The 27847-nt window shown below is 34.6% G+C and overlaps 1 protein-coding gene across 4 annotated transcripts in view; it reads right to left on the reverse strand.

The window, feature by feature from the left end:
• Positions 1-27847, reverse strand: part of LOC150095599 (trafficking protein particle complex subunit 13) — a 200329-nt gene that overhangs the window by 152795 nt on the left and 19687 nt on the right. For all 4 annotated transcript variants that reach the window (XR_016550085.1, XR_016550084.1, XR_016550086.1 and 1 more), the window contains exons 3-5: positions 26797-26881; positions 11891-12027; positions 7926-7998 (exon numbers count right to left, since the gene is read on the reverse strand). Coding sequence is in view for 1 of the 4 variants with exons in the window: in XM_090410598.1 (XP_090266724.1) it covers positions 7926-7998; positions 11891-12027; positions 26797-26881 (295 nt within the window). In the remaining 3 variants the exon portion in view is untranslated. The remainder of the gene's footprint in view (positions 1-7925; positions 7999-11890; positions 12028-26796; positions 26882-27847) is intronic.

Consider the following 27847-nt stretch of genomic DNA (forward strand, 5'->3'; position numbering starts at 1 on the left):
TTTCGTATATAAGTATCCGAATTATGGATGTGTGGTTTGAGGAGGCCTGCCAGGTGTTTAGATAACAGATAAGTTGGCGAATTGATTCCATCCACAATCGTGCATGGTGGTATTCCATTTTTATGTACCTTAGGAGCGCCATATAGTCTTGGTGTTAGTGGCTGCATGGATTTCAATCTTCGTTTTAAGTCTACAGACCAGTTCACCATGTGACGTATTAAATCGTTGGTATCATTATGGTTCTTTAGTGTTGGGTCTGTGACTAGGACACAGTAGGTTGATGTATCCGACAATAAGCTGTTAATCTTATCTTCATAATCACTGGTGTTTAAAATCATTGTTGAATTTCCCTTATCTGCCTTCAATATGATAATGTCTTTCTTTTTCTTCAAACTATACAATGTTCTTTTTTCCAGAAGTATTGATGTTTTTGTTTGGAGTTCTGGAAGATGAGAGGATGATACTACTTTTTAATCTAATATCACTAGCTATGGGTTCCGGTAACAACGAGACTGCCTTTTCTAGATTACAAATGATAAACACTTTAGGGACATGATGAGGTGTTATTGCAAAATTGAAACCTTTTTTAAGTATATTGATCTCTGGTTTTGTTAATACATGATCCGATAAATTAAAAATAATTTTGTTGTCTGGTAGAGAAAGTTTTGACTTAAAACGTTTTGTATAAAGATCGTTAATTTTTTTAAATTTAGTTTCGTTTGCTTGTTGTAAAGGCTTTATCATAGCTAATAGTGACCATTCTGTCCAAATGCGACCTTGGTCTAAAGTACTAGAAATATCGTCATAAATCTGATAACAGTCTAAATCTATTTGGCTTAAAAGATATCTGGTATGCTGTATCAGTTCACATAGAAGTGCCAAAGATGTTTTAAAATAAATATGTTTCGCTTGTCTTGAATGGAATTGTTCTTTTAAAATTAGAAACTTTGGAATAATCTTGTTGTCTCGACATCTTTTCAAAAAAGTGAGGTGATTTAATAGTTTGGTTTTTTACATTTAAGAAGAAAGGTGTACCTTTCTTTTGGTTTCTCCATGGATTCTATTCATGTTAAAAAACGTTTAATTTTCTTGACCAAAAAGCTCTGGAAAGACTTTTAATGAGATTATATTGATCAAGTGCATATAATAAACAACTATGTTATACCAACTAGTTTCACCAACTAAAGCTGTTGGCATCTTCAGGGTACATAACTGATGTAAGGCACTAAAAAGTAAAAAACTGTTACCAACTATAATCAACAGATTCCAATTATATTAAACAATGAACAGAACACGTACAATATATGCATAGAGCGTGCATAATATCACTTGTTGTTATTTATATAATAACAACAATAGTTATAGTTGTTATTATAATAGAATTATAATGTTACTATAATAGAATCATAGTGCCAACTATAGAACGTTCCTAAATAGCACTCTGTTCTTTGTTTAATATAATTGGAATCTGTTGATTATAGTTTGTAACAGTTTTTTACTTTTTAGTGCCTTACATCAGTTATGTACCCTGAAGATGCCAACAGCCTTAGTTGGTGAAACTAGTTGGTATAACATAGTTTTTTATTATATGCACTTGATCAATATAATCCCATTAAAAGTCTTTCCAGAGCTTTTTGGTCAAGAAAATTAAAAGTTTTTTAACATAAACAAAGGACTTTATATATGATCTCTGAAATGTTTTTTGTCATCATCATCATCATCAAATTCCTGCCATTTACCTCAAGGGGTGTACAGGATATGATAGTACTACATGAAAAATTTACATCATTACTAACTTCCTATCTACAATTTTCCTCCAAATTGATCTATTAACTGTCAAGGCTTCAACATTGTGAGATCTTATATTTCTATCTTCTAAGGCACTTTTTACCATATCGATCCACCTATATCTTGGTATTCCTCTGGGTCGTCTTTTTACTGCCAACCTGGCAGAGAACAATTGTTCTGCTAATCTTTCCTCTCTCATTCTGTTTAAGTGACCATACCACCTGAGATTAGCTCTGCTAACACATTCCTGGATGCTAACAATGTCAAGTTCTTTCCTAATATCCTCGTTTTTAATATGATATTGCCATTGATGCCATCTGTTCACACCCCTAATCTTTCTCAGGACTCTCATATCTGCAGTCTCTAGTCTTTGGTCAAGTGTTTTACTTCTAACCCAGCTCTCAGATCCATAAGTTAAAACTGATTTGAACACTGTCTTGTATACAATTATTTAGTGCTTTCACTAATTTCTCTCTTATTCCATATAAATTTATTCAATTGACTTCCTACCATACCAGCTTTGTTGATCCTGCTGTTTATTTCCATATTTAATTTACCATCTTCACTAAAATTGTGCCTAAGTAGCTGAAATGATTTACTTGTTCTATAGGTTCTTCATTCACAATGCAGTTGATATTTTCAATGCTTCTGCCTATTTTCATCGTCTTTGTCTTGTTATTGTTGACCTTCATACCATATTCATTACAACAGTTAATTTAGTCAAGGAATCTTGCAGACTTGCAGCGGATTTATTTAGAAGTATAACATCGTTCACATAAAGCAAAGAGCTGACATTAACATCTCCAATTTTGATATCAGATTTAATACCACTTTCCTTCATAATGTGATCCATGCAGATAATGAATAACAGAGGGGATAATGTACATCCTTCTCTGACACCAGATTTAACATTAAATCATCTTCCTATACTTACTTCAATTCTAACTGCTGACTTTCATCTCAAATAAAGACTAAGTATTGCTTGATATTGTCGTGACGTTCTATTTTCATGTTATGTTCTAAATCCGCCATCTTGGTTCAAGTCACTCTTATCAATATAACAACTAATTGCAAATTGATCACCGATTCAAAAGAAGGGAAAATTTATAATTATACTGCGCCACCCTATTTTTAGATTAGTCTATATAAAATAGTAGGATCAATTTTTAATTAAGTTAGCAGTCTCCTCATTTATTTAGGCCGAATTATTTACTATTCCACTTGGGGTTCCTGCAAGATTCGAATATTTATGAACGGTGCAATAAAAGGGAATTCAGGCAAACACAATATTTAGATTAACAAAATAAAACATTTAATATATGATATATATAACAAATACAAGAATTCTGCTTTAAAATGAAACAATACAAAACTTAATACATCTTGCTAAGTCACTCATGCCAATTCAATGTTCTAAACTTTCACATACAATTCACAGTTTCAAAATCACAAGCTTTCTTAATTCAAGTTAGTAAAACGAAACTTCTTAATTAAACAGTCTCCACATGTCTATCAGCTGTATTTAATGTTTAAATTCACAGAAAGCACTAATCAAGGTAGACAATATTCCAAGCAATCTTATTTCGGACTTTGAACTTCGAAGATATGTTAATGTTAGAATAAACAAACAAGTATGACTACAAGTATGAATAAGAAAAGTCTCATTGACTATGTTATTGTTGATAGTGAAGTTTTCTCCCTGGTGCAGGACACCAGAGTGTACAGAGGATTTGAAATTGGAAGTGATCACTATTTAGTCTTGAGCAGGATAAAATTGAATTTCATATTGAAAAGAATAACATGTAAGAACGTTTTAAAGCGAATAAAAGTTGAGCAGCTCTCAGATGTAAACTGTAGACTAAAATACAGAAATATTATTGAAAAGAAAATGAAAGAGTTTGAGAACAGGAATCAAACCTTGGAGATTCAGTGGCAAACTCTGAAGCAAACATTGATTGATTCTGCCAGAGAGGCATGTGGTGAGGTTGTGTGCAAAGATAAAAAAATCAGAACTCCCTGGTGGACACAGGAAGTTAAAGAGGCAGTGAAGGAAAAGAAGAAAGCATATCAAAAATTCTTGGCAAATAAGTCAGCTTTTACTCTTACAGAATACAGAGACAAATGTAAGAAAGCTAAACAGTGTGTAAAACTAGCTAAACAAAAGTCATGGGAGGACTTTGGCAAGAATATAGAAAATAAATATCAAGAAGGTGGCAAAATATTCTGGAGGTTGTTGAAGAAGCTTAGGAATGGAGGAAAGAGTGCTGTAAAAGGAATTAGAGATGATAAAGGTGAAATGAAAACAGGAGAAAAAGATATCCTTGAAGTATGGAGTAATTACTTTGAAAAACTGCTAAATGAAACAATCAGTGATGACAGCACAGTGATAAAAAACAATGACCAGGCATGCAGTCAGGAATACATATCCATACTTGAAGTAGAAAAAGCCATCAAAGGCTTGAAATGTGGAAAGGCAGCAGGAGTAGATGATATTCGACCAGAAATGCTGAAGTATGGTGGTATAAGAGTCTTACAGTGGCTGCACTGCATAGTTCAGAAAGCCTGGACAGAGGGACGAATTCCCAATGATTGGAGTAGAGCTCTCATAGTACCCATATATAAAAAGGGAAATAAAACTGAATGTGAGAATTACAGAGGTATTTCCCTACTGAGTGTTCCTGGCAAGATCTATGCAAGTATACTTGAGAAACGGCTGAGAAGAATTGTGGAAGAAAAGCTTGGTGAAGAACAAGCTGGATTCAGGCCAAATAGAGGCTGTCAGGATCAGATCTTCACTTTACGACAAATAGTCGAGAAAGCATGGGAATATAACAAAGATCTGTATTTAAGTTTTGTCGATCTGGAAAAGGCATATGACAAGGTGCCAAGAGAGAAGCTATTCAATACGCTGCAGTTATATGGTGTCAATGGGGCATTATATCAAGCAATACTTAGTCTTTATTTGAGTTGTGAGTCAGCAGTTAGAATTGAAGGAAGTACAGGAAGATGGTTTAATGTTAAATCTAGTGTGAGACAAGGATGTACATTATCCCCTCTGTTATTCATTATCTATATGGATCACATTATGAAGGAATGTGGTATTAAACCTGATATCAAAATTGGAGATGTTAATGTCAGCTCTTTGCTTTATGCGGATGATGTTATACTTCTAAATAAATCCGCTACAAGTCTGCAAGATTCTCTGACTAAATTGAATAGCTGTTGTAATAGATATGGTATGAAGGTCAGCAATAAAAAGACAAAGACAATGAAAATAGGCAGAATCATTGAAAATGTCAACTGTGTTGTGAATGGAGAACCTGTGGAACAAGTAAAACATTTCAGCTACTTAGGCACAATTTTTACTGAAGATGGTAAACTAAATATAGAAATAGACAACAGAATCAGCAAAGCTGGTATCGTGGGAAGTCAATCGAATAAATTCATATGGAATAAGAAAGAAATTAGTCGGAACACTAAATTAGCTGTATACAAGACTGTGTTCAAACCAATTTTAACTTATGGATCTGAGAGCTGGGTCGGAAGTAAAACACTTGACCAAAGACTAGAGACCGCAGATATGAGAGTCCTGAGAAAGATTAGAGGCGTGAACAGATGGCATCAATGGCAATATCATATTAAAAATGAGGATATTAGGAAAGAACTTGACATTGTCAGCATCCAGGAATGCGTTAGCAGAGCTAATCTCAGATGGTATGGTCACTTAAATAGAATGGGAGAGGAAAGATTAGCAAAACAAGTGTTCTCTGCCAGGTTGGCAGGAAAACGACCTAGAGGAAGACCAAGATATAGGTGGATTGATATGGTGCAAAGTGCCTTAGACGATAGAAATATAAGATCTGATAATGTTGGAGTCTTGACAAGTAACAGACTGAGTTGGAGGAAAATTGTAGATAGGAAGTTAGTAATGATGTAATTTTTTCATGTAGTACTGTCATATCCTGTACACCCCTTGAGGGTACATGGCAGGAATTTGATGATGTATGACTACTCTTACCAGATGCAATCTGCAATACATCAATTAATTGTGAGCACACTTATGAATTAACTTATTTACGTTAGCGGAACACATTAATAAAGATTCTCCAACGATTTAACTGAACTACTGTTAATCGCGCTTCACTACTCTAAAAAAAAAGCACATCAATAAGGCACTGATAATTCTCCTTGTTTACTTTTCTCAAACTAGTTAATTTTAATATAATTCTTCTCAGGGCAACATAGAATTAAGACGTAATCCTAGACTAACTGGAACTAATCAGAATTTTCCATTGAATGTCCAGTTCTTTATTTATCCGGTTACGGCATTAATTTTCCTTTACAACACAGCTGACTTCACTTGCAGCTAAGTATATGATTCAATATGTTTTGGCTCACTTCTAAACACTATTCTCATGAATTTCTGCCCTAGAGAACTTATAATTTTCTTCCACTTCCTTTGCTTGTATCCTACCTTCCTTTCCACTCCGCAAAAACTTCCTCTCTTCTAATTAAAAATCTTCTATTATTTTTCTTCTCCTTTTAGTCCGAAGGTCACGCTCTCTTCGACTCGTGCTTGTTTATTTCATGCGTCTCCATGACAACAAATGAACGCAAACATTTCGCTAATGTAATACAATGCTCTACTACTACATGAGCGATTACATAACGTTAAATTTTCACAAATAAGAATAAACAGAATATTTGAGCTACTTAATCAGCTTTTTCATTACGTATAGAATTAATTATAATAATACTTTTCGTTACATCATATATATATATTTTAGTTAGCATAAATTCTGCACATATTATTGCTTAATAAATTAATAGTAGGTTAAGTTTAGAATAAATATTTAAATAGTAATCCTAAATTAAGGAATAATAAATAATTTTTATACAAATCATGATTAATACATAATAAGCAATGTTAAATGTGAATGAAAAAAAAATAAATTACACAACATAGTTTCATTCACAATTTAACAATATAATGCCCCACTGACACCATACAACTGTAGTTTTTGTAAGTATATTTATTTACTCAATTATTAACTTTACAGTTCCTCCTTGAGTAAATAAAGATACATACAAAAACTTTTCAGAGATCACAGAACTTAATCTAGTAGGTTATTTCTCCTATTCAGCTCTCTTCTCTTGATTGCTTCCTTAGTGTTGTCATTACCGAGCAACAGCTGTTCTATAAAAACTCACTACTAACAAGCATGCTCATTACCGAGATTCCAAGCAAAAACAAAGTGACAAAATGGCTGCCTTACTACATGCATATGCACATTGTAATAGTGTATGACATAAGAATACTACTATAAATAAACATACGATAACATACACATGATGTTGTTTCTATGTAAATCCCTAAGGATTACAACATAAAGTAAGCAAATTTACTACTCCTTTCTTTGGCCACATGGTTCCAGTAATACAATAATAAATAAACACAGTAACAAAATAATAAATGAACAATTGGATTAATAAATGTGAACAAATATATGTATATATTTTTAAATTATCTTATATATAATGAAACTTAAACCTCATTTACTCAGTAAGCATAATACCACAAAAAACAAACATAAGTAAATCATGATTATGTGGGATTTTTACAATGGCTTAGTGTATCTTTGACATTTTTTTTTTCAAAAATAAAAATAAATAAATAATAATAATAATCAAAACACACATTATCTTCTTTTAATTTTAATAAAATTTACATTTCTTATGTGTATGATTTCTAGACCTCAAATTATAATGCCTTTGCTTACATTCACTAGATTTATCAAATAATTTGTGCATTATCACTTTCTTGAGAATCATTACAGGATTACAACATATAGTAAGAAATTTACTACTCCTTTGTTAGCCAACCACTTAACCACATGGCAGTTCCAGTTTACACAAATCCAAAATATGCAATAAATCAAAGAGATGCAAATCTCCATCATGAATATAAGCAAATTTATATTATTATTACGTGCTGATGGTATATCAATTGCAATTAATAATTAGCTTTTATATTTTTTAGAGAAATCTTGGACTAGAACATTAATATACCAAAGTTTACCAAATCCAATGAAATTTCCTTCTGTAATAGTGCTAATAAACAAAGTAAGAGTACTCACTTGAAATTTGAAGAATTTCCGAAAATGCATCTTATCACCATTTTCTGTAGTATAGCTTACTGTGCAAGCAAGACTGAAAGATAACAGTACATATTCAGAAAAAGGAATATTAAATTATTTCATGAATCATGTTTCTTAAATTCATTATACAGATCTGTATGGTTTATGGCATCTAGTCACTTGAATCACTTAGTAATTCAAGCATGTTTAGCATGAAAATTAGAACTACTTTCCCCTACTTTGTAAAGATTCTCCATAAAACATCACAGACTCTTTTATACTAGGCATGGCTATTAAATAATCAGACTGGTTGCAAAAATGTGGTTTATTATTGCAATTGTCCAACTTAATTGTTATCCCCTCGAGCATACTTCCCTCCTGTATCTATCTGTTGCATACGAATTTTTCATTGTTGGAAGCAGTGCTGCAAGTCATCAGGTGTTATCTGCTTCAGTAGCACTGCTGTTTTTCTCCTTTACCTCATTCACTGACTGAAAATGGGTGTCCTTCAATGTAGATTTCAACTTTGGAAAAAGATAAAAGTCACATGGAGCTAAGTCTGGCGAGTAAGGTGGATGGCTGGAGCGTTGTCCTGATTGAGAATCCAAGCGATGTTCTTCCACAGATCGGGTCTCTTCTTCCTCCCTCGTTCTCTCAGCTTGGCCAGAACCTCAAGGGAAACTGTCTGACCCTCTGGTACCCATTCAACCATTAGCACGGCATTGATATTAAAAAAAAAACGATCAGCATCGCCTTCAGTTTTGACTTGCTCGTTCTTGCTTTTTTCATTCTCGGTGAAGTGGGAGTTTTCCAGTGCACTGATTGTCTTTTTGTTTCTGGATTGTACTGGAAAATCCATGTCTCATCATATGTGATGATCTTCTCCTGCAAGTCTGGCTCTGCTGTCAGCTGTTCCATGATGTCAGTGCAAATTTGTTTCTGGACGTCTTTCTGCTCCTGACACTAGTTTTTGGGAACCATTTGGGCGCACACTTTGTTCATGTTCAATTGCTCATGCAAATTTTGTCGTACAATCTCCTTATCAATGTGCACCATGTCTGCTATCATCCGAATGCTTAATCGGTGATCGTTGCAGACAATTTCATTAATTTTCACGTTTTGTTCGGTTCCTGCCATAACAGGGCGACCCAGTCGTTCGTCATCTTCAACGTTTTCTCAACCTTTGGCAAAGCGTTTGTGCCATTCAAACATTCACACACGACATTACATTATCACCATACACCTCCTGCAAAATTGAAGTCAAATAATTGTCCTTATCATTAACTCTAAACAAATGGAGAATGCTTTAAACATCTTTGCTAAAAATTTCCAAATCTTTCAACTCTCAGCTCAAAGACAATATAATTTGTGGGAACAGACATAAAAAAAAAAGAACCATAGTCAAAAATTCCCCCACTTCTTAATTCTTAACAGCATCTTCTATACGATCATATGCATAAGTCGCATTGCTCAAATCCTCATTCTGATATCTGCCAACATCACTCTACTTGATACTACCTGCCATTCAAGAAGATTATACTCATATTAAGTGCAAATTGCCTGAATATAAACAAGTGGGTTTCTTGCTTAGAAGCATCTCACCTGTTTTTATCTTTTTTTGTGTTGATCTGGTGGAACTTATCCAATTCTTCTACTCATTCCCCTTCTTCACTTGATATTTTTGATGGTGCCAATCTTGAATGTTGCTGATACTGAGTTCGGTTTTTTTTATGATTATTACAATCATTAAGCTTATATTAGGTTAAATAAATTACTAAAAATAAAGAAATGCTTATTTTGCATTTTCTCAGTTTATGAAAAATTTATACATAATTAAAAAAAATTGTGTAATTTATGAAACATGCAGAGAATATTTCATAATATGCATGTTAAATAAAATGTAACAATTCAATATAAAACTAATAACACTCACATAACAGTTTAATTTACATTCTTCTTGTGACATAATGCATAATGTGTGTGTGTGCATGCGTGTGCGTGCCTGCGCAAGCACACATACAAGTGTAGACAGTTCTGAATTATGCACGCAATGATACAAATTGCATTTTTGCATGCAATGATTCAAATATGCACGGCATATCTGAAGTTCTGTTTCACTACAACTGTTTCCAAATTTCTTCTGAATATCAAAAGTTTTCAAACTGTCAACCCCCACCCCATGTTCAGACCAATCGAGATTAGATCATTTTTGTGAATTCTTTGAAGAGTCTGCCACAGCAGTTGTCCAAGTAAGGCAACTGTCATTGGAAACTCTTTTACCTATATAGCATATACACACTCTTATGACATATATAAGCTTAGTTATATTAATTATATAACTAAGCTTTTCATGCTCAAGGATCATATATTCTCTCCTAACCTCAAATTAACCAACTTGGTTGTATGATACTGCCAACTCAAAAAAGAACATAGCCATCACAAACTTACTATAACAAACTACTGAAGCTCTCATCCAAAGCTCTATAGGCTACAATGCTATTTTAAAGAAACTTTCCTACAGCAAACTCTTATTCTGGTCTCTAAACAAGTTAACTATAGTAAGAATTCATTGTATGGGACAAGCTACAAGAACAGTAAAATTTATTAACATCAAAGAGGTGACGAATCTTGTGTTGATCTCAGAAAAAATTAGACTACTGAAATGGCATTGTAAGCCACTTTAACACTGAGCTCCTATAGAATGGTAGTTTTCAAAAGTTTCTATACACAAAGCATGGTGGCTAAGCTTCTACAAGTTATATCTATTCAGAATCAAATAACATAAAATAGAATCTTCCTCTTTTTTTGTCAGTTTGCAGCAGAAGTAACTAGAGGTTTTCTACAACTACTAGCATTCCTCTTTTAGCTTTTGAATTTGCACCAAATATGAATTTACAGATGATAACAAATAATCTGACAGAAACATCCAGAGGAGCCAGTCATATGCTACTTATATGACATTTAAATAAAAACACATATAACATGCAAAGAATTTAATAAATAAATCTTTAAATAAAAAACTTCACTCAGAATTCTGAGAAGATTACATGATATGTATTATCTACATTTTTTAAGAGTAGAATTAATAGTATACATACAGTTTGCTATTCGGCATTATGTCACTGAATTAAATAAAAATACATGACATAGAACTATAATGATTAGGCAGTTCTGAAAATAATTTTTCACAACTTTCAGAACAAGATCTTTCTCTCTCATTTTTCAGACTGATATTTTACCCCACCCTCTCCTGGCACAAACATCGCATTAATGGCAATAAACCTCTAAAATCAGGATGCTTTTCTGATCTGCATGTTACTTTTCACTTAACCAGCTACTAGCTCTGTGTAAATCTGAAATCCATCCAACTTTAGTATAGGCTCTCTTTGCAAACACGTTTTAATGCATTACCCAAAACATACCATTCATGTTTTGGGTAATGAACTAAAAACCTTGCTAAAGATTCTTAATGCCATCTAGAGAGGGATGGTCTGTATAATGTTAGCTTGGATGGTTGGCATATTAGGTTAAAATGTTTGCTCTCCAACCAACAGGGTTGTGGGTTTGAATCCCATCTAACGCACAGATGTTTTGTGAACATCTTTTGTAGGTGGCAGATGAATTTCATTGCTTGGTGTGACGCTTCCACCCTGCTTATTGGAGGTCTGAAGTGGTGTGAATAAAGTTCCATATTTGGTCTCTAGAGCAGCATTTCTGGAATATTTAACCCTCAGCCAACCGATGCTAACAACTTTTGTGGGTGAGATTCACATAAAAAAAAGTCACTGTGTTCTAAATTTTTTTTTACAAAAGCCATTTCTGTAGAAGTGGACAAATATATTAAATAATACAAATATTTTCATTAAGTTATTAATTTTCCATCTTTCTAAGAAGTTTATTATTATCTCCTAACTAATCACTATAAGTCTAAACAACAGTTATTATGAATACAGAATAATACATACATGTGTGTACCAATTTCTTTGACCTCATAATGTATCACATCATCAACACTATTATTATGCTTCAGTTCTTCTATAAGGCTACCATCACCACGATAACCTGTTAACATAATCTTCTGAGGTCCTATCTGCAAGTCTGCCTGAAATGTAATGTAAGGTTTCTTAACATATATTTAATGTTACGTTTTCTTGTATTAAAAACACAAGTAAATAATACTCATTTGCTATACTAGAAAAAAATTATAAAACTGTACCTTACCTGCTTAAATTTGCAGTAAAATAGTAATACTACATAATGAAATCCATGCAAAACAAAGTAAAAATAAACATGATGATGGACTTGCTATTCTCAAAACTTTATGAAATTGCAAATTATAATTGTATAATATTTTTCTCCTTAAGTTCCTCATAGTGTTATAATTCGAAAATGATACGACATGGTTGCATATGTTATGATCAGTTGTATTTGAATTTCCAATGCTCTCATAGTCTTGTTTGCTGACATTTTATAATAAAATTTTTCAAAACAAAAATCTGTACCTAGTTTAGTTAATTATTAAATATTAAATAGGGGGTGCTTAAGGGTCAAAGCTGTATAACTGAGAGGAGACCTCCACATAGCCTTTAAAGGAATGCGGAGAACCGACCAGGGCTTCTGACCTAATGTCCAATCCTCACCTTCTCGTGGTGCACCCTGTTGGGTATCTACTTTGATACTGAACGAATGAGGATGGGCTGGCAATTTGGGATTTAGCCGACCAAATTGTATTCTTATTGGTTAAACCAAAATAAAAAATGACGGTACAACATGACAAAATTTCATGCCGGCTGGGGCGTCGCCCGGTTAAACAAGGTCCCCGTTCTTTTCACCAGGGAACCAGGGCGAACAGCGAAAAGTCAGCTACTGGAACAAATATGAAAACAAACCCCAACTCAACATCACCAGAGTTAAAGATCGGTACTATCAACGTAAGAAGCCTGAATGGCAAAGAAATGGAGCTAGCTGAGGAATTAGATAAGTACCAGATCAACATAATAGGGGTGACTGAAACAAAAAAGACTAAAACTGGTGAGATCTTTCTGAGCAATAAATACAAAATGTTATATTCAGGCAATGACAATCAAGGAAAAGAAGGAGTAGCCATAGTATTCAACACAAAATACGAGGCTAATCTTCTTGAATGGCAGTCAGTCTCAAGTAGAGTAATGTGGGCAAATATGAGAATGGGGAACTGGACAATGAGACTTATTTGTGCCTATGGTCCCACAGAAGGTTCTACTAAGGTAGAAGTGGAGGAATTTTTTGAGGCTTTAGAAAAAGCAACTGACACAATGAAAAAGGAAAAGTTGGTCCTTGTTGGGGATCTAAATAGCAGAGTAGGAAATGATTGTGAGACATACAAAAATATTTTGGGAAAATTTGGAGAAAAGAGCAAAGCTAATAATAATGGCAAATATCTGTTGGATTTCTGCTCAGGACATGGACCGGTTATTACTAACACCATGTTCCAACATAAAAATGTGCACAAATTCACATGGAGAGAACAGAGGACATCAGAGAGTATAGAGGATTTGAAATTGGAAGTGATCTCTATTTAGTCTTGAGCAGGATAAAATTGAATTTCATATTGAAAAGAATAACATGTAAGAAAGTTTTAAAGCGAATAAAAGTTGAGCAGCTCTCAGATGTGAACTGTAGACTAAAATACAGAAAGATTATTGAAAAGAAAATGAAAGAGTTTGAGAACAGGAATCAAACCTTGGAGATTCAGTGGCAAACTCTGAAGAAAACATTGATTGATTCTGCCAGAGAGGAATGTGGTGAGGTTGTGTGCAAGGATAAAAAAATCAGAACTCCCTGGTGGACACAGGAAGTTAAAGAGGCAGTGAAGGAAAAGAAGAAAGCATATCAAAAGTTCCTGGCAAATAAGTCAGCTTTTACTCTTACAGAATACAGAGACAAATGTAAGAAAGCTAAACAGTGTGTAAAACTAGCTAAACAAAAGTCATGGGAGGACTTTGGCAAGAATATAGAAAATAAATATCAAGAAGGTGGCAAAATATTCTGGAGGTTGTTGAAGAAGCTTAGGAATGGAGGAAAGAGTGCTGTAAAAGGAATTAGAGATGATAAAGGTGAAATGAAAACAGGAGAAAAAGATATCCTTGAAGTATGGAGTAATTACTTTGAAAAACTGCTAAATGAAACAAGCAGTGATGACAGCACAGTGGTAAAAAACACTGACCAGGCATGCAGTCAGGAATACATATCCATACTTGAAGTAGAAAAAGCCATCAAAGGCTTGAAATGTGGAAAGGCAACAGGAGTAGATGATATTCAACCAGAGATGCTGAAGTATGATGGTATAAAAGTCTTACAGTGGCTGCACTGCATAGTTCAGAAAGCCTGACCAGAGGAACGAATTCCCGATGATTGGAGTAGAGCTCTCATAGTACCCATATATAAAAAGGGAAATAAAACTGAATGTGAGAATTACAGAGGTATTTCCTTACTGAGTGTTCCTGGCAAGATCTATGCACATATACTTGAGAAACGGTTGAGAAGAATTGTGGAAGAAAAGCTTGGTGAAGAACAAGCTGGATTCAGGCCAAATAGAGGCTGTCAGGATCAGATCTTCACTTTACGACAAATAGTTGAGAAAGCATGGGAATACAACAAAGATCTGTATTTAAGTTTTGTCGATTTGGAAAAGGCATATGACAAGGTGCCAAGAGAGAAGCTATTCAATACGCTGCAGTTATATGGTGTCAATGGGGCATTGTATCAAGCAATACTTAGTCTTTATTTGAGTTGTAAGTCAGCAGTTAGAATTGAAGGAAGTACAGGAAGATGGTTTAATGTTAAATCTGGCGTGAGACAAGGATGTACATTATCCCCTCTGTTATTCATTATCTATATGGATCACATTATGAAGGAATGTGGTATTAAACCTGATATCAAAATTGGAGATGTTAATGTCAGCTCTTTGCTTTACGCGGATGATGTTATACTTCTAAATAAATCCGCTACAAGTCTGCAAGATTCTCTGACTAAATTGAATAGCTGTTGTAATAGATATGGTATGAAGGTCAGCAATAAAAAGACAATGTAAACAGGTAGAATCATTGAAAATGTCAACTGTGTTGTGAATGGAGAACCTGTGGAACAAGTAAAACATTTCAGCTACTTAGGCACGATTTTTATTGAAGATGGTAAATTAAATATAGAAATAGACAACAGAATCAGCAAAGCTGGTATGGTGGGAAGTCAACTGAATAAATTCATATGGAATAAGAAAGAAATTAGTCGGAACACTAAATTAGCTGTATACAAGACAGTGTTCAAACCAGTTTTAACTTATGGATCTGAGAGCTGGATCAGAAGTAAAACACTTGACCAAAGACTAGAGACCGCAGATATGAGAGTCCCGAGAAAGATTAGAAGATTGAACAGATGGCATCAATGGCAATATCATATTAAAAATGAGGATATTAGGAAAGAACTTGACATTGTCAGCATCCAGGAATGCGTTAGCAGAGCTAATCTCAGGTGGTATGGTCAATTAAATAGAATGGGAGAGGAAAGATTAGCAAAACAAGTGTTCTCTGCCAGGTTGGCAGCAAAACGACCCAGAGGAAGAACAAGATATAGGTGGATTGATACGGTACAAAGTGCCTTAGACGATAGAAATATAAGATCTGATAATGTTGTAGTCTTGACAAGTAACAGACTGATTTGGATGAAAATTGTAGATAGGAAGTTAGTAATGATGTAATTTTTTCATGTAGTACTGTCATATCCTGTACACCCCTTGAGGGTACATTTCAGGAATTTGATGATGATGATTATAAATATACCACCTTTTCTCTGTGATCACATGTTCCTTTTATTCAGAAGTTTCACACAGTAAATCATATAATATTATATTGTGTGTACAAGTGTACATAATTTTACTTACTCACTCACATACTCCGAGTGATTAAAACGCTTAAATTCAAAATAAAAATGAAACACTAAACTAATCTCCCAATTAATCTTGCACAAAAGTTCATATCCCAGGATATCTCATATGTAACCATAACCTTAATAACTATTTAACCCCATTAAGAGATTAAGTCTTCATACTCTTTTTAACCAAAATAAAAATCTCTAATTGCTTGGAAATATAAACCAAAGAGACACCAATCAAGAGGAAGACCCAGGAGTAGATGGACAGAAGACTTTTTAAACACTTGAAAACGTTACAGGCAAATAATTACCTAATAGAGGAAGCCAAGAAGAAGAAAATCTTTAATCTACAACTAACACAAATATATACAACATAAAAGCAACTACTTAACTACTATGCAAGCACCAGTATATTCTTAATTTCCAACAAGAAAAACATTGGTGTGCACAACTTTCTTCCAATCATGTAAACCAACAGTTATTATCCTATATGGACAAAACTCCTAGAATTAGTCTCTTGCCTAATAAAGAACTTTTATTCCTTCTTGAGTTTACACAGGAGAAAGACTTACACAAAACAAAGGTGCTCTCTATCACAGATATATCTCTATATATATCTATCTCTACTGCAGTGACACACCCAGAGAGGGGGGCCAAGGGGCCCTGTCCCCCCCCCCCCAAAAAAAAAGAAAACGCTAAAAAACACTAGAAAATTTCCAAAATACTTTTCCTAATTAAAATTCGTTTTTTATTTATGTTGTGTCATGTCTTCTATTTCTAAAATGCATATGAATTAGGGGTCACATAAGGGGAGAGAACTCTATAGCAGTGTTTCTCAACCTATATTCTGCGACGATGGGATAGGTGGTCCACAGGCAGACTTCAATTAACCAAATAAATCTATATATTTTAATTATCCAAACAAAACAAATTAAAATTGAATAAGTAAAAATTATTAAAATAAAATGAATACTTAAAAAAAAAAAATTAAATTAGTGGCAGAATGTTCATGGAATGAACATTCTGCCACTAATTTAATTTGTAGTGGCAGAATGATGAATAATAAAAGAGGGGTGAAGTGAAAAACAATATGGTTTTATTGCTTCCACCTTCCCTTGGTGTTTTGTCAGATTTGAAGTGAACATGTGTTATCTACATGACCACATTTCAACCAATTGCTTGCTGTTTATTGATTTTTATTATTGAAGGTTTTCCTCCTTCAACCAAGGTTCAATACATCTTCAGAAGTGCTAAGTAATACTTAGACAAAATGTGTTGTGAGTTAACTCCAGTATTTATATATTTTTCGGAAATCGCAAGAAAAGCAAGCTGACAATTGAGTTGAAATGCTAACTCTCTTCAACCGAATTCCAATAACATATGAAACTGCCATAACACCATTCACTATATATATATATATCTTAGTTTTAACACGAACACGTTTACGAATTTTAACACTTTTGGTTGAATTTTATTGCTGCCGAGTGAACTCACACAATCTAATTAATAACAATAGTTTTTAGTTAGATACTGTGTTTGCCAGTGCAACATATGGTTTTGCTTGAGTCTATATACAGCATAGTTTCTGTATGAGGGGACATGTGATTTAATAATTTGTGTCATTTTTACCCAGTTATCTCTAATTGCACTATTTGTTGAGAAATATATTACACAGACTGCTTATACCTTATTCACTGATATAATAAAAGTACTGGTTTTTCTTGCCTCTGCAATTGAGGGAGGGCGTGTTGTTTACTGTGGGAGCAAGTTACTATCGTCCTGCTCTGAACGTGTTTCAGCTTTTTTTCATTTGCGAGGTATATGCGAAACTTTTAATTTGTTTTTCAAAAAGTAAAATCAGGGGTTAGAGTTATATGCGAGTAAGTACGGTATTTCAATTATGGATAACTACATTAGTACCTTCTTTAAACAGAAAAATAGCTCGGATGACAGTGATAATACAAAATGAGTTTGTAATGACAGTTTGTGTGTAGTTTCTGAAGAGAAAGAGGTCTGTAACAAATCCACAGAATTCCCATCAGTTGCAATGCGATAATATTAATGCGCTTAACGAAAAGGAAAGATTTGCTGACTTGCTGGACACTCGACTAGTGGATTGCATTCAAAGGTAAATACAACTGGTTATTTTGTAAGAACATTTTTCTGTTTTGTGACTTTTCTACCTTTACGGTAATTATGCCTACATTATTGTGTTATTATTCAACAATTGTTTACAGTTTTGAATGTGTATATAAATCAATATCAACAGTAGTCTGATTACGAACGCATGATGAAAGGGATGGGGAGGTTTGGAGCTTCCCCGGATCGTATTCATAAAGTAAATACAATTGGTTATTTTGCATAGGGTCCCGAAACTTATTAGTTTAGAATTTAACCACTGGGAAAGGGTTTGTGTCCACCTCAAAACTCTGAAACAGAATTTGGAAACATTTTTCAAATAACTTTTTATAAGAAATTTCTGTGATTTCACGATCCATTTCAGGCTTGCAGTCACAAGAACGACCTTTCGTTATCGAAAAAGGAGCAGCTAATTGAGCTTTCTAGTGACAGTGGGCTTAAAATGCACTTCCGTGATCGTGGTTTGGCTCGATTCTGGATCTCGCCTACGGTGAGAAGTGAATTTCCCCGAATTATTTGAAGTCGAAAATCGTCATGCAGTTTTCTGCAACCTATCTTCGAGAAACGATTTACATCGCTCCTTCAAATAAAAACAAAATAAAGAATTCATCTTAATGTGTATGCGATCTTCAGCTGAAGTTGACGAATATTGAGCCAGATATCCAGCAACTCTGCAAGGTCAAGAAGCTCATCCATCTCATTAAAAGTAAATAATAACATAATTATATCATTTTATTTATTTGTTTAATAAAAATTAAAACTTTGTTTTAATTTTTATCCACAAAATTTAATTTTTTATCTACATATCTGGCCTGGTTGGACGACTCTCCAGCCAAAAGGCTACGAGTTCGAATCCCGCCGTGGGTATGGATGTTTGTGATTGTCTGTAAAAATACTAGTGATAGTGGTCGGCGGTACACAGCATTGGTGTAGATGATGATGATGATTGTAGTTGTGGTTGGTGAAGACGGAGAGTTGTAGAGTAGGTGCCCTTCCTCGATATGTCTTTGGACTACCTGGAGGTGTTATGTAATAATAATATCGACAAACTTCATATGTTCATTGTGCATCACATAGTTTGAATTTGGCACTTGGAAATGCTATATCTATGACAAATAAGAAATTGCATTGGCATAATTGAAAAGGTACATGATTTCTTCAATACCCCTAAAAGACAGGACGACCTTGTTGTTTATAATATTAATATCTTTTAAGATCTATAATATCTTTATTTAGCTTGCAAAAAATATTTGTGTGCACTTTACCATCGTCTAAAACAATGCATAAATCTGACAGTGACCTCTTAATTGCCCTAAATTTTGTTGATGATGTCGAGGCTCAATTAAATACCGTTTGTGAAACACTAGATTCTTCATTTAAAGATATTTACGATGAAGCATGTATAAAAGCCAATAATTTTAATATTGACATTAAAAAGCCAAGGACTTCATCAAAACAAATATTAAGGTCCAATGTTCCAGCCGATTCTGTAGAAGAGCATTTCAGGACTATTTCATTCCATTTATTGACCAAATATTGACTCAACTTCATGAACATTTCACACTCGGCACCGCAACATTTTGAAATATAATTTTTTCTCTTCTACCAAATGGAAAAGAAACTCCAACAGCAAGTGTAATGGAAGATTTTCATCAGTTGTGTGAATTTTATGCCGGTGATTTGCCTTTACAAATTATACAAATTTGTAATTATACAAATGATTATACAAATCGCAATTTTGAACGCCGAATTCAAGTTGTGGTATAAGAAATTTGAAAAACCATTTGCAATAGCTCCATGCAAAAATGCCATTGATGCAGTTTCAAAGTGTGACAAAATGATATATCCTAACATCTATAACATATTAAAAATATTTGCAACGCTTCTGGTAACAACATGTGTCAGTGAAAGGTCATTTTCTAACTTATGCCTTTTAAAAACCTATTTAAGATCTACCATGACACAATCACGATTGAACGGACTTGGCTTTGCTATATATATATATATATATATATACACACACACACAGAGAGAGAGATTAATGTAACCACGACTGAAATAATTCTAGAGCTTTGTAAAAAGAAAAGAAAACTGGATGTTATTCTTTAAATAAATGTTTATAATCACCTAATGAATTTTATTTAATGAATGAAATTTAATGAATTTTAGTTGAACGGATAAAAATATTTTTAATGCAAATTCATTGTATTAAAAATATTTTTATCTGTTCATCCACCCCCCCCAAGATTAAATCCTGGGTGCACCACTGGACCACTGAATAAAATAAATCTTGTTTTCATTCAAGACACCTCTATAACTTCACTTTTTATATGAAAGTAACAAGCTCCACTGAATAAACTATTAAAATTATAGCACTTTAGAATCAATTAACTCTCTATATGAAAGTCTTCTTCTAAAAACATCTGTTGTGTCCCATTTCGTTTAAATCTTACGTTTTATGAGTTTTCTTAAAGTCTTGCCTATATGTGTGGAACATGGTATATCTCTGGGTCACAAAGGAATAGCCCGAGGGTTGAGCCAAAACCTATGTGACGGACTCTTCGTTACCAACTTCTCGTTAAGTCTTAAGAAAATTTATTTATTTCAGCTGTGCCACTTAGGATCTTTAGATTAATTAGAATGTTAATCAAGAAGTTGGCAAGAAGTGAACAAAGATAACACAAGATATGCAATTGTAACTGTGAATTATTTTCTATAAATCTCCCGCTCAGATTCGTAACTAATTTTTTTTTCAAGTGGTGCATCGAATTCCATAAAGAGACAAAATTGGTCAAAGAATAGCAAGGTTTATTAAGCATAATATACATACTGCTAATAATACAAGTAAAAAGGTTCCATTCAAAGTCTAGCTAAGGCATAAATCATATCTGATAACTCTTATACCCTCTACAGACAACTCTATCAAATTTCAATCTAAGTTACTCTATACAAAACATATTTCTTACACTATGATCTTAGTCTTTACAGTCTCGGTTAACCTTTTCTCTATAGATCAAATCCCGTTAAGCATTCTTAATTACACATAATATTCAGATTCATACAGTGCCTGTCCTTTCATAATCTTCTACAACAACAAGTCCTTTCTCATACAGTCTCTTTTAATTGCTATCCCTGAGTCTCTTGTCATTAAAGTTTTAGACAATATTAATTTCTGGATTCACACACATAACAAAGAATAAATTGTCTACTTATCTTTACTCCATTGTTCCTCTTTTTCCAATCATCATTAATTGAACACAATCATCTCCTTGACCTCTATTATCACAGCATTCTGGACATGTACATTCCTCAACGTTCCATGCGGCATAGCCTGCTACCGTATCTCGGGATTAGATTTCCCGTTGAAAACCGTCCGATCGCATGCCAGCGATGGACCACGCACCCAGAGCTCCAATCAACCACACGGTCAGACTAAGAAAATAAGAGAGGGTGAGGGGGGGGGGTTCTAACCCTCTTATACTTCCTCCCTAATGGCTATCACCGTAACTTTGGCTGTTCACACAGCACGTAGAATTTGCTGTCATGTGTGTCTGACCTCATATTGTCCGATTGTCAGCCGCCACTTCTAATCACGTTCCGCAAGCACGAGACCGCTTGGGGCAACTGTCTGCTTTGCCCCCCCGAACTTCAAGCTTACGTTTACCCAGTGTATTCTTGCATGTATTTTCACAATAAAGGTTAATTCATACTAAAGATAATGTTGACCTTAATTCAGTATTAAATTATACACATATTATTTGCGCACTTTTCCTACATATTCTTTTCTTTTATACCAAGTAAATAACATCTCATTACTTTACAATTCTTTCTATCCTTTTCTTATTAATGTATTCAAAACTACTCATACCTAGATACCAAGCATATTTTTATGTTTCTTATTGAGTGTTTGCTCTGTTAGACAATGATAAGATGAATTTTTATATTCTAACTAATCAGGGTATAACACGTCGCAGTTTCAACACTTCAGAACAACCTTGCCTTCTATTATGAAAGCACCTGAAGAAATAACTAAAATTATATCCACAGTTAGAAATCATTTATCAGACTGAGAATACTAAATAAAACAAACTTTACTGGATCCATTCTATATGAACTTACTTTCAGCTTCAACTGAAATAAATCCTATATGGATTAATAATTATTAAAAACTTCACACTTATCACTTTATATGAGGATATCCTCTCTTTGTCTTCTGTTTCTAACTTTTGTTCTAATTTCTGTCCAAGTCTTCATATATTGAAGACACAGAAACTCTGCAGCTTTACTCTGCTATGTTTCTTTGTTTACTCCATGGACAGATGAATGCCTAGCAATGTTTGATAACATTCTTTTTGCTTATGTGCATGATTGGAAGTGTAAGCGAGGAATCCACTCAAGTCCACCATCGTGAACAGCGATAATGAACAGCACACTTCCTTTAATATCCCCACCCATAATGCACAATATAAGGAAATGTGCAGTACAATATCTAGGAATTTATGGAGGAAAAATATATTCAGTTCACAGAAACATACATTCAGGTATCCATATTCTCTCAAAAAACTTATAAAAATTTTGTAATGATTTTTCTGAAGAAAGGAACATTACTGTGTGTGTGTGTGTGTGTGTGTGTGTGTGTGTGTGTGTGTGTGTGTGTGTGTGTGTGTGTGTGTGTGTGTGTGTGTGTGTTAAATTACTCAGCTGGATAATTTTTGAGATTATCATAATATGCTTCATGTTGGAGGCTTAATGGATTTTTTACAACACTCAAAAAGAATTAAAATAGACTTTAATACTTCCTATATTTCGTCCTAGTCACTAGGACATCTATGGGGATTACAAAAAAATTAATGTAACATATGCACAAATAAAAAACAATACTAAGCCCAACCACGTGGGTGACACTAAAGTCCTATCTAGGTAGAGCGTCCTCTAAGGGCAGTAGTAGGTGGCCTGGAATGTAAGGTGGGAACTCTGGTGATGAGTGTTTCCCAAATCTTCGGAAGCTTAATGCACCCATATTTATTGAGATTTGGTTGGTTTTTGAGAGCTGCTGCTGCTTCTAAGAAAAGTCTCTCTTTCTTGAATTTGCTGTGGTGGAGCATGGTGGTTTTCTTCCAAGATACTCTGTGGGTGGTGTCCAAAACATGGTCAGCCAAGCCTGAATGGCCATAGTTGTGTTTGAAGATGTAAGACTTGTGTTCCTCTAGACGGATGGATGCTGATCTGCCTGTTTGTCCAAAGTACGCCAGCTTACAGGAACAGGGTACTTTGTAAACTCCAGGCAGAGAGAGAGGAGGGAGCTGATCTTTCGTAGAACGGATAAGGGTAGCCAGTTTGCGGTGGGGCTTATATGCTGTGTGTAGATTGTATTGTTTTAGTATCTTGGCTATTTTTTCAGATGTGCCACGGATGTAGGGTATGGTGATGGCATTTTTAAAATCTTCACTTTATTTAAAATCTTTATTTTAAAAATTTAAAATTTTTAAAATATTGGTAAACAATGTTTACCAATATTCCCTTAATTGACACCTTATCTCTCTTAGAAAAGGTTTTTCCCTCTGACATCTTAGATCTCTTTTCCTTTGCCATTAACTCTGGATATTTCTCGTGGAACAACAAAATCTACAAGCAGATAGAGGGAACTGCCATGGGTTCCCCCCTCTCACCCCCCCTTGCCAATTTCTATATGGAAGATTTCGAAAAACGAGCCATAGACTCAGCCCCACTCAAACCTTCTATCTGGCTAAGATATGTAGATGATGTGTTCTCTATTTGGCCTCATGGCCCAGACACGTTAGACTCAATCCAGTTCACTATGGAAAAGGAAAAGAACAATTGTTTACCCTTCCTAGACACCTTAGTCACACGCCTGCCTAATGATACACTTACCTTCACCGTATACAGAAAACCCACACACACAGGCAGATACATTCACAAACTCTCCCACCACCACCCCTCTCAACAATATGGCATAATTAAAACTCTTACCAAGAGAGCCCACAATCTTTGTTCCAGTGGAACCGCCCTCACTAATGAGCTTAACCACATACACAGCACTTTCCTCTCCAATGGCTACAGCGATCACAGTATCAAAAAAATAATCAACTCCTCCCCCATTCCCCTTCCTTCTCGTCAACAAGATTTTAAAAATGCCATCACCATACCCTACATCCGTGGCACATCTGAAAAAATAGCCAAGATACTAAAACAATACAATCTACACACAGCATATAAGCCCCACCGCAAACTGGCTACCCTTATCCGTTCTACGAAAGATCAGCTCCCTCCTCTCTCTCTGCCTGGAGTTTACAAAGTACCCTGTTCCTGTAAGCTGGCATACTTTGGACAAACAGGCAGATCAGCATCCATCCGTCTAGAGGAACACAAGTCTTACATCTTCAAACACAACTATGGCCATTCAGGCTTGGCTGACCATGTTTTGGACACCACCCACAGAGTATCATGGAAGAAAACCACCATGCTCCACCACAGCAAATTCAAGAAAGAGAGACTTTTCTTAGAAGCAGCAGCAGCTCTCAAAAACCAACCAAATCTCAATAAATATGGGTGCATTAAGCTTCCGAAGATTTGGGAAACACTCATCACCAGAGTTCCCACCTTACATTCCAGGCCACCTACTACTGCCCTTAGAGGATGCTCTACCTAGATAGGACTTTAGTGTCACCCACGTGGTTGGGCTTAGTATTGTTTTTTATTTGTGCATATGTTACATTAATTTTTTTGTAATCCCCGTAGATGTCCTAGTGACTAGGACGAAATATAGGAAGTATTAAAGTCTATTTTAATTCTTTTTGAGTGTTGTAAAAAATCCATTAAGCCTCCAACATGATGTCCTCACAGCACTTAAGCCTCTACACACGTATCATAATATGCATGAGTGTGTGTGTGAATTATGAAGAGTTTAAATTTGAGGAAATGTGTACATAGGCACTGGATAGGATAAACATTATGTGAATAATGGTTAGTGTGAGCTTCCATGGAGATGCCCATGTAATAACAAAATTAAATTTCCTCTCTTCCTCCACAGAGTTAACATTTTACCACACACACAAATTATATATTTAACATGCACATTTCCTCAATTTACATACATGAATTATTGCCTTTTATTCTTTATGATATTCACCCAAATACACTAACTGCAATTACTCCACCTGAAGTATCTTTAAGTAACATGATCTCTCTCTCGCTCTCTCTGTAGCTGGTTACTAGTCAAAGTGAGATAAATCAGGTTGCAGGTGCTACCTTCAAGACCAGCACTGGGAAATGAATTTAGAAAAGGAAAATCCTGAATTTATTCTAAATTTACTCTCAAAATATAAACTGTGAAAAGAAGGCAATTCCATTTAGAAACATTCATAAATTATAAAAAAAGCAACTGACAATTTGATGCAAATATTTTGTTACACTAAAAAGTCACTAAATGTAAAGCCACTCTAAAGTCTGCAATAAAAAACAAGTAATAAGCATAAAAAGAGACGAGAACTAAACCAAAGTTGAAAGTAATAGAAAAACATGTTCTATCTCCAGTATTATTTGGAATATATAATATGAATAAAATAATCAAAGAATGGAGGATAAACAACAAAGAAGGAATTCAAACAGAAAAAGATTTTATTTTAGATACCTTGTTTTTTGTAGATGGCCAAGTGATATTTGAATAAATAGAAACTAAGTGGCAAAAAACTGTATATAAATTACATTTATATACAGCTCACCTCAGCTACCTTTAATAATACACAAATCATCAAACATGATTAGACTTCTCTGCTTGGACCAATATTTACCTTCAGTCTCTCCAGGCATAAACGCAATACAACACATCACAACATCAATTGCTTTGTCAGCAAAGAGGAGAGCAATTCAGTTCATAGATGATCCTTCTCTTGCACACTTCAACATCTATCTTTCAGACACAATTTTTCAGATTGTGTCTGTTCTAAGGTGCTTCAATGGTCACTGCTTCACTGAACTGGCAACCATCATTCCTTACTTTTTGTTAGAATGTTGGTGGATGGGAGTTGAAGTTCAGAGGATATACTTTAAAGGAAGCTAAGGTAACTCATAAGATTACTTGGTTAATGAAGAACACACTAACAAGCAGACATAAGTATGTTATCATTCCTCTTTATAAGGCACTGATTTAGCTATACCTCTGTGTTTGTGCTCAGGTCTGGTCATCTGGGTTTCTTGGGAACGAGGAAGGGGAGAGGATTGTGGAATGCTTCATAATTATTATTTATTATGTTACACCTTCAGGGAGTCCAAAGACTCATCGAGGGAGGGCACCTACTCTACAAACACTCTGTCTACATCAATGCCATCTACTGCCAACTATCACCACTAGTATTCAGAGACAATCACAAACATCTATGTCCATGGCGGGATTCGAACCCACAGCCTTTTGGCTGAAGAGCAGATATGCTAACCACTTGGCCAACCATTTATTTCCATATATTCATGGAAATAAAAATACAAGTCCAATAGGTACACATATATATGGTATTTTATTTTATCCAGTTGTATAAGTACGTGTGGACATGTCCATAAAGGAAGAGAGGTGCAATATAACTCAAAAATTAAAATAACTATGCTTTTATGCCTGTGCAAAAAGGTATATGGTCCACTTATGAAATGACGGATTTTTAAGGTTAAGAAAAGATACATTAAAAAGTGTGATTTACTGACAATACATAGAGAAATGCCAGTGCCAGATATTTAGAAACCAGAAGCTGAGAACTTTCTTAATGCTTTGCTCATGTAACATATATAAACACACTGAATAGTGGTATATTCTTACCTGAACAGAAACATTTCTGACAGTATAATCACTATCATTATGTACACTCATATAGCATGAGAAGGTCTCCCCCAGATAAATATTCCTAAAAAGTGCAAAAGACAAGTTATTTATATACATACTTAAGTTTTCGCTTGGTAATCAATTTTTATCAACTTTTTTTTAATACAACAAGTATTTCACAGTGCATCCAAAATAGGAGTTTCATATTTATTTATAAACTATCAGTAAGCCCAGACAAAGCATGGGTTTTATGGTTGATTTTCTAGAGTTTATAGGACAAAAAAAAAAACAAATTTCCAGGAGGAAAAAGACCGCATGCCCCTGAGAGATTAACTTGGTAACTAGTTGAATAATGGGTTAGAAAAATTTCCTCTTATCAGTGAACTAATATTAAACTTAAAACATCTTTCTTCAGGCAGTCTAACATTATGGATGTTAGCCATTTCCACAGACCTATGGGTTCTCTTTAACAGGTGTTCAATATACTTAGTAGCATATGTATATTTGAATATACTATATGATACTGGGCCACTATGGCCAGTAATGTGCAATATACAGTCTCTCACCATCAAGTCAACTCTGCCTTCTCAAGGCATACTCTTTCAACCAAAGAGACTCTGGCAACTTTAGTGAGCTTTCTCTCTCCATAAAATGATACCTTCCCAGTTAGAGGAAATATCAACTAGACCTACTAGGCAGTACACAATCTTCATTGCATGAAAATGCCACTTTCCTTACTGGGAGCCTGAAGTGACCATTGCCATTTGGTTCCCTGAGCAGGAGGTTCTGGTTCACTCACATCTGCCAACATGCTATGTGAGTGATTCCCAACAAAGGCATGCTAAACATACTGTGGAGATCCAAAACACCTCCCCCATATTTGAAGTACAGCAGTAAAGCAGTTTTCAGCCTTGCCCCCCCCCCCCAAGATAGTACATGAACCAAACCAGATGTTAACATGTTTTGGAAGCCTCTTAATCAGCTGGCACATAATCTCATTTCTCTATGCTATAAGGTCATATATACCTGGAAAGAGTCCATGTATTAG

Source organism: Typopeltis vanoorti, chromosome 20 (assembly GCF_054136105.1).
Source record: "Typopeltis vanoorti isolate ZY-2024b chromosome 20, IOZ_Tvanoo_1.0, whole genome shotgun sequence".
Lineage (NCBI taxonomy): Eukaryota > Metazoa > Arthropoda > Arachnida > Uropygi > Thelyphonidae > Typopeltis > Typopeltis vanoorti.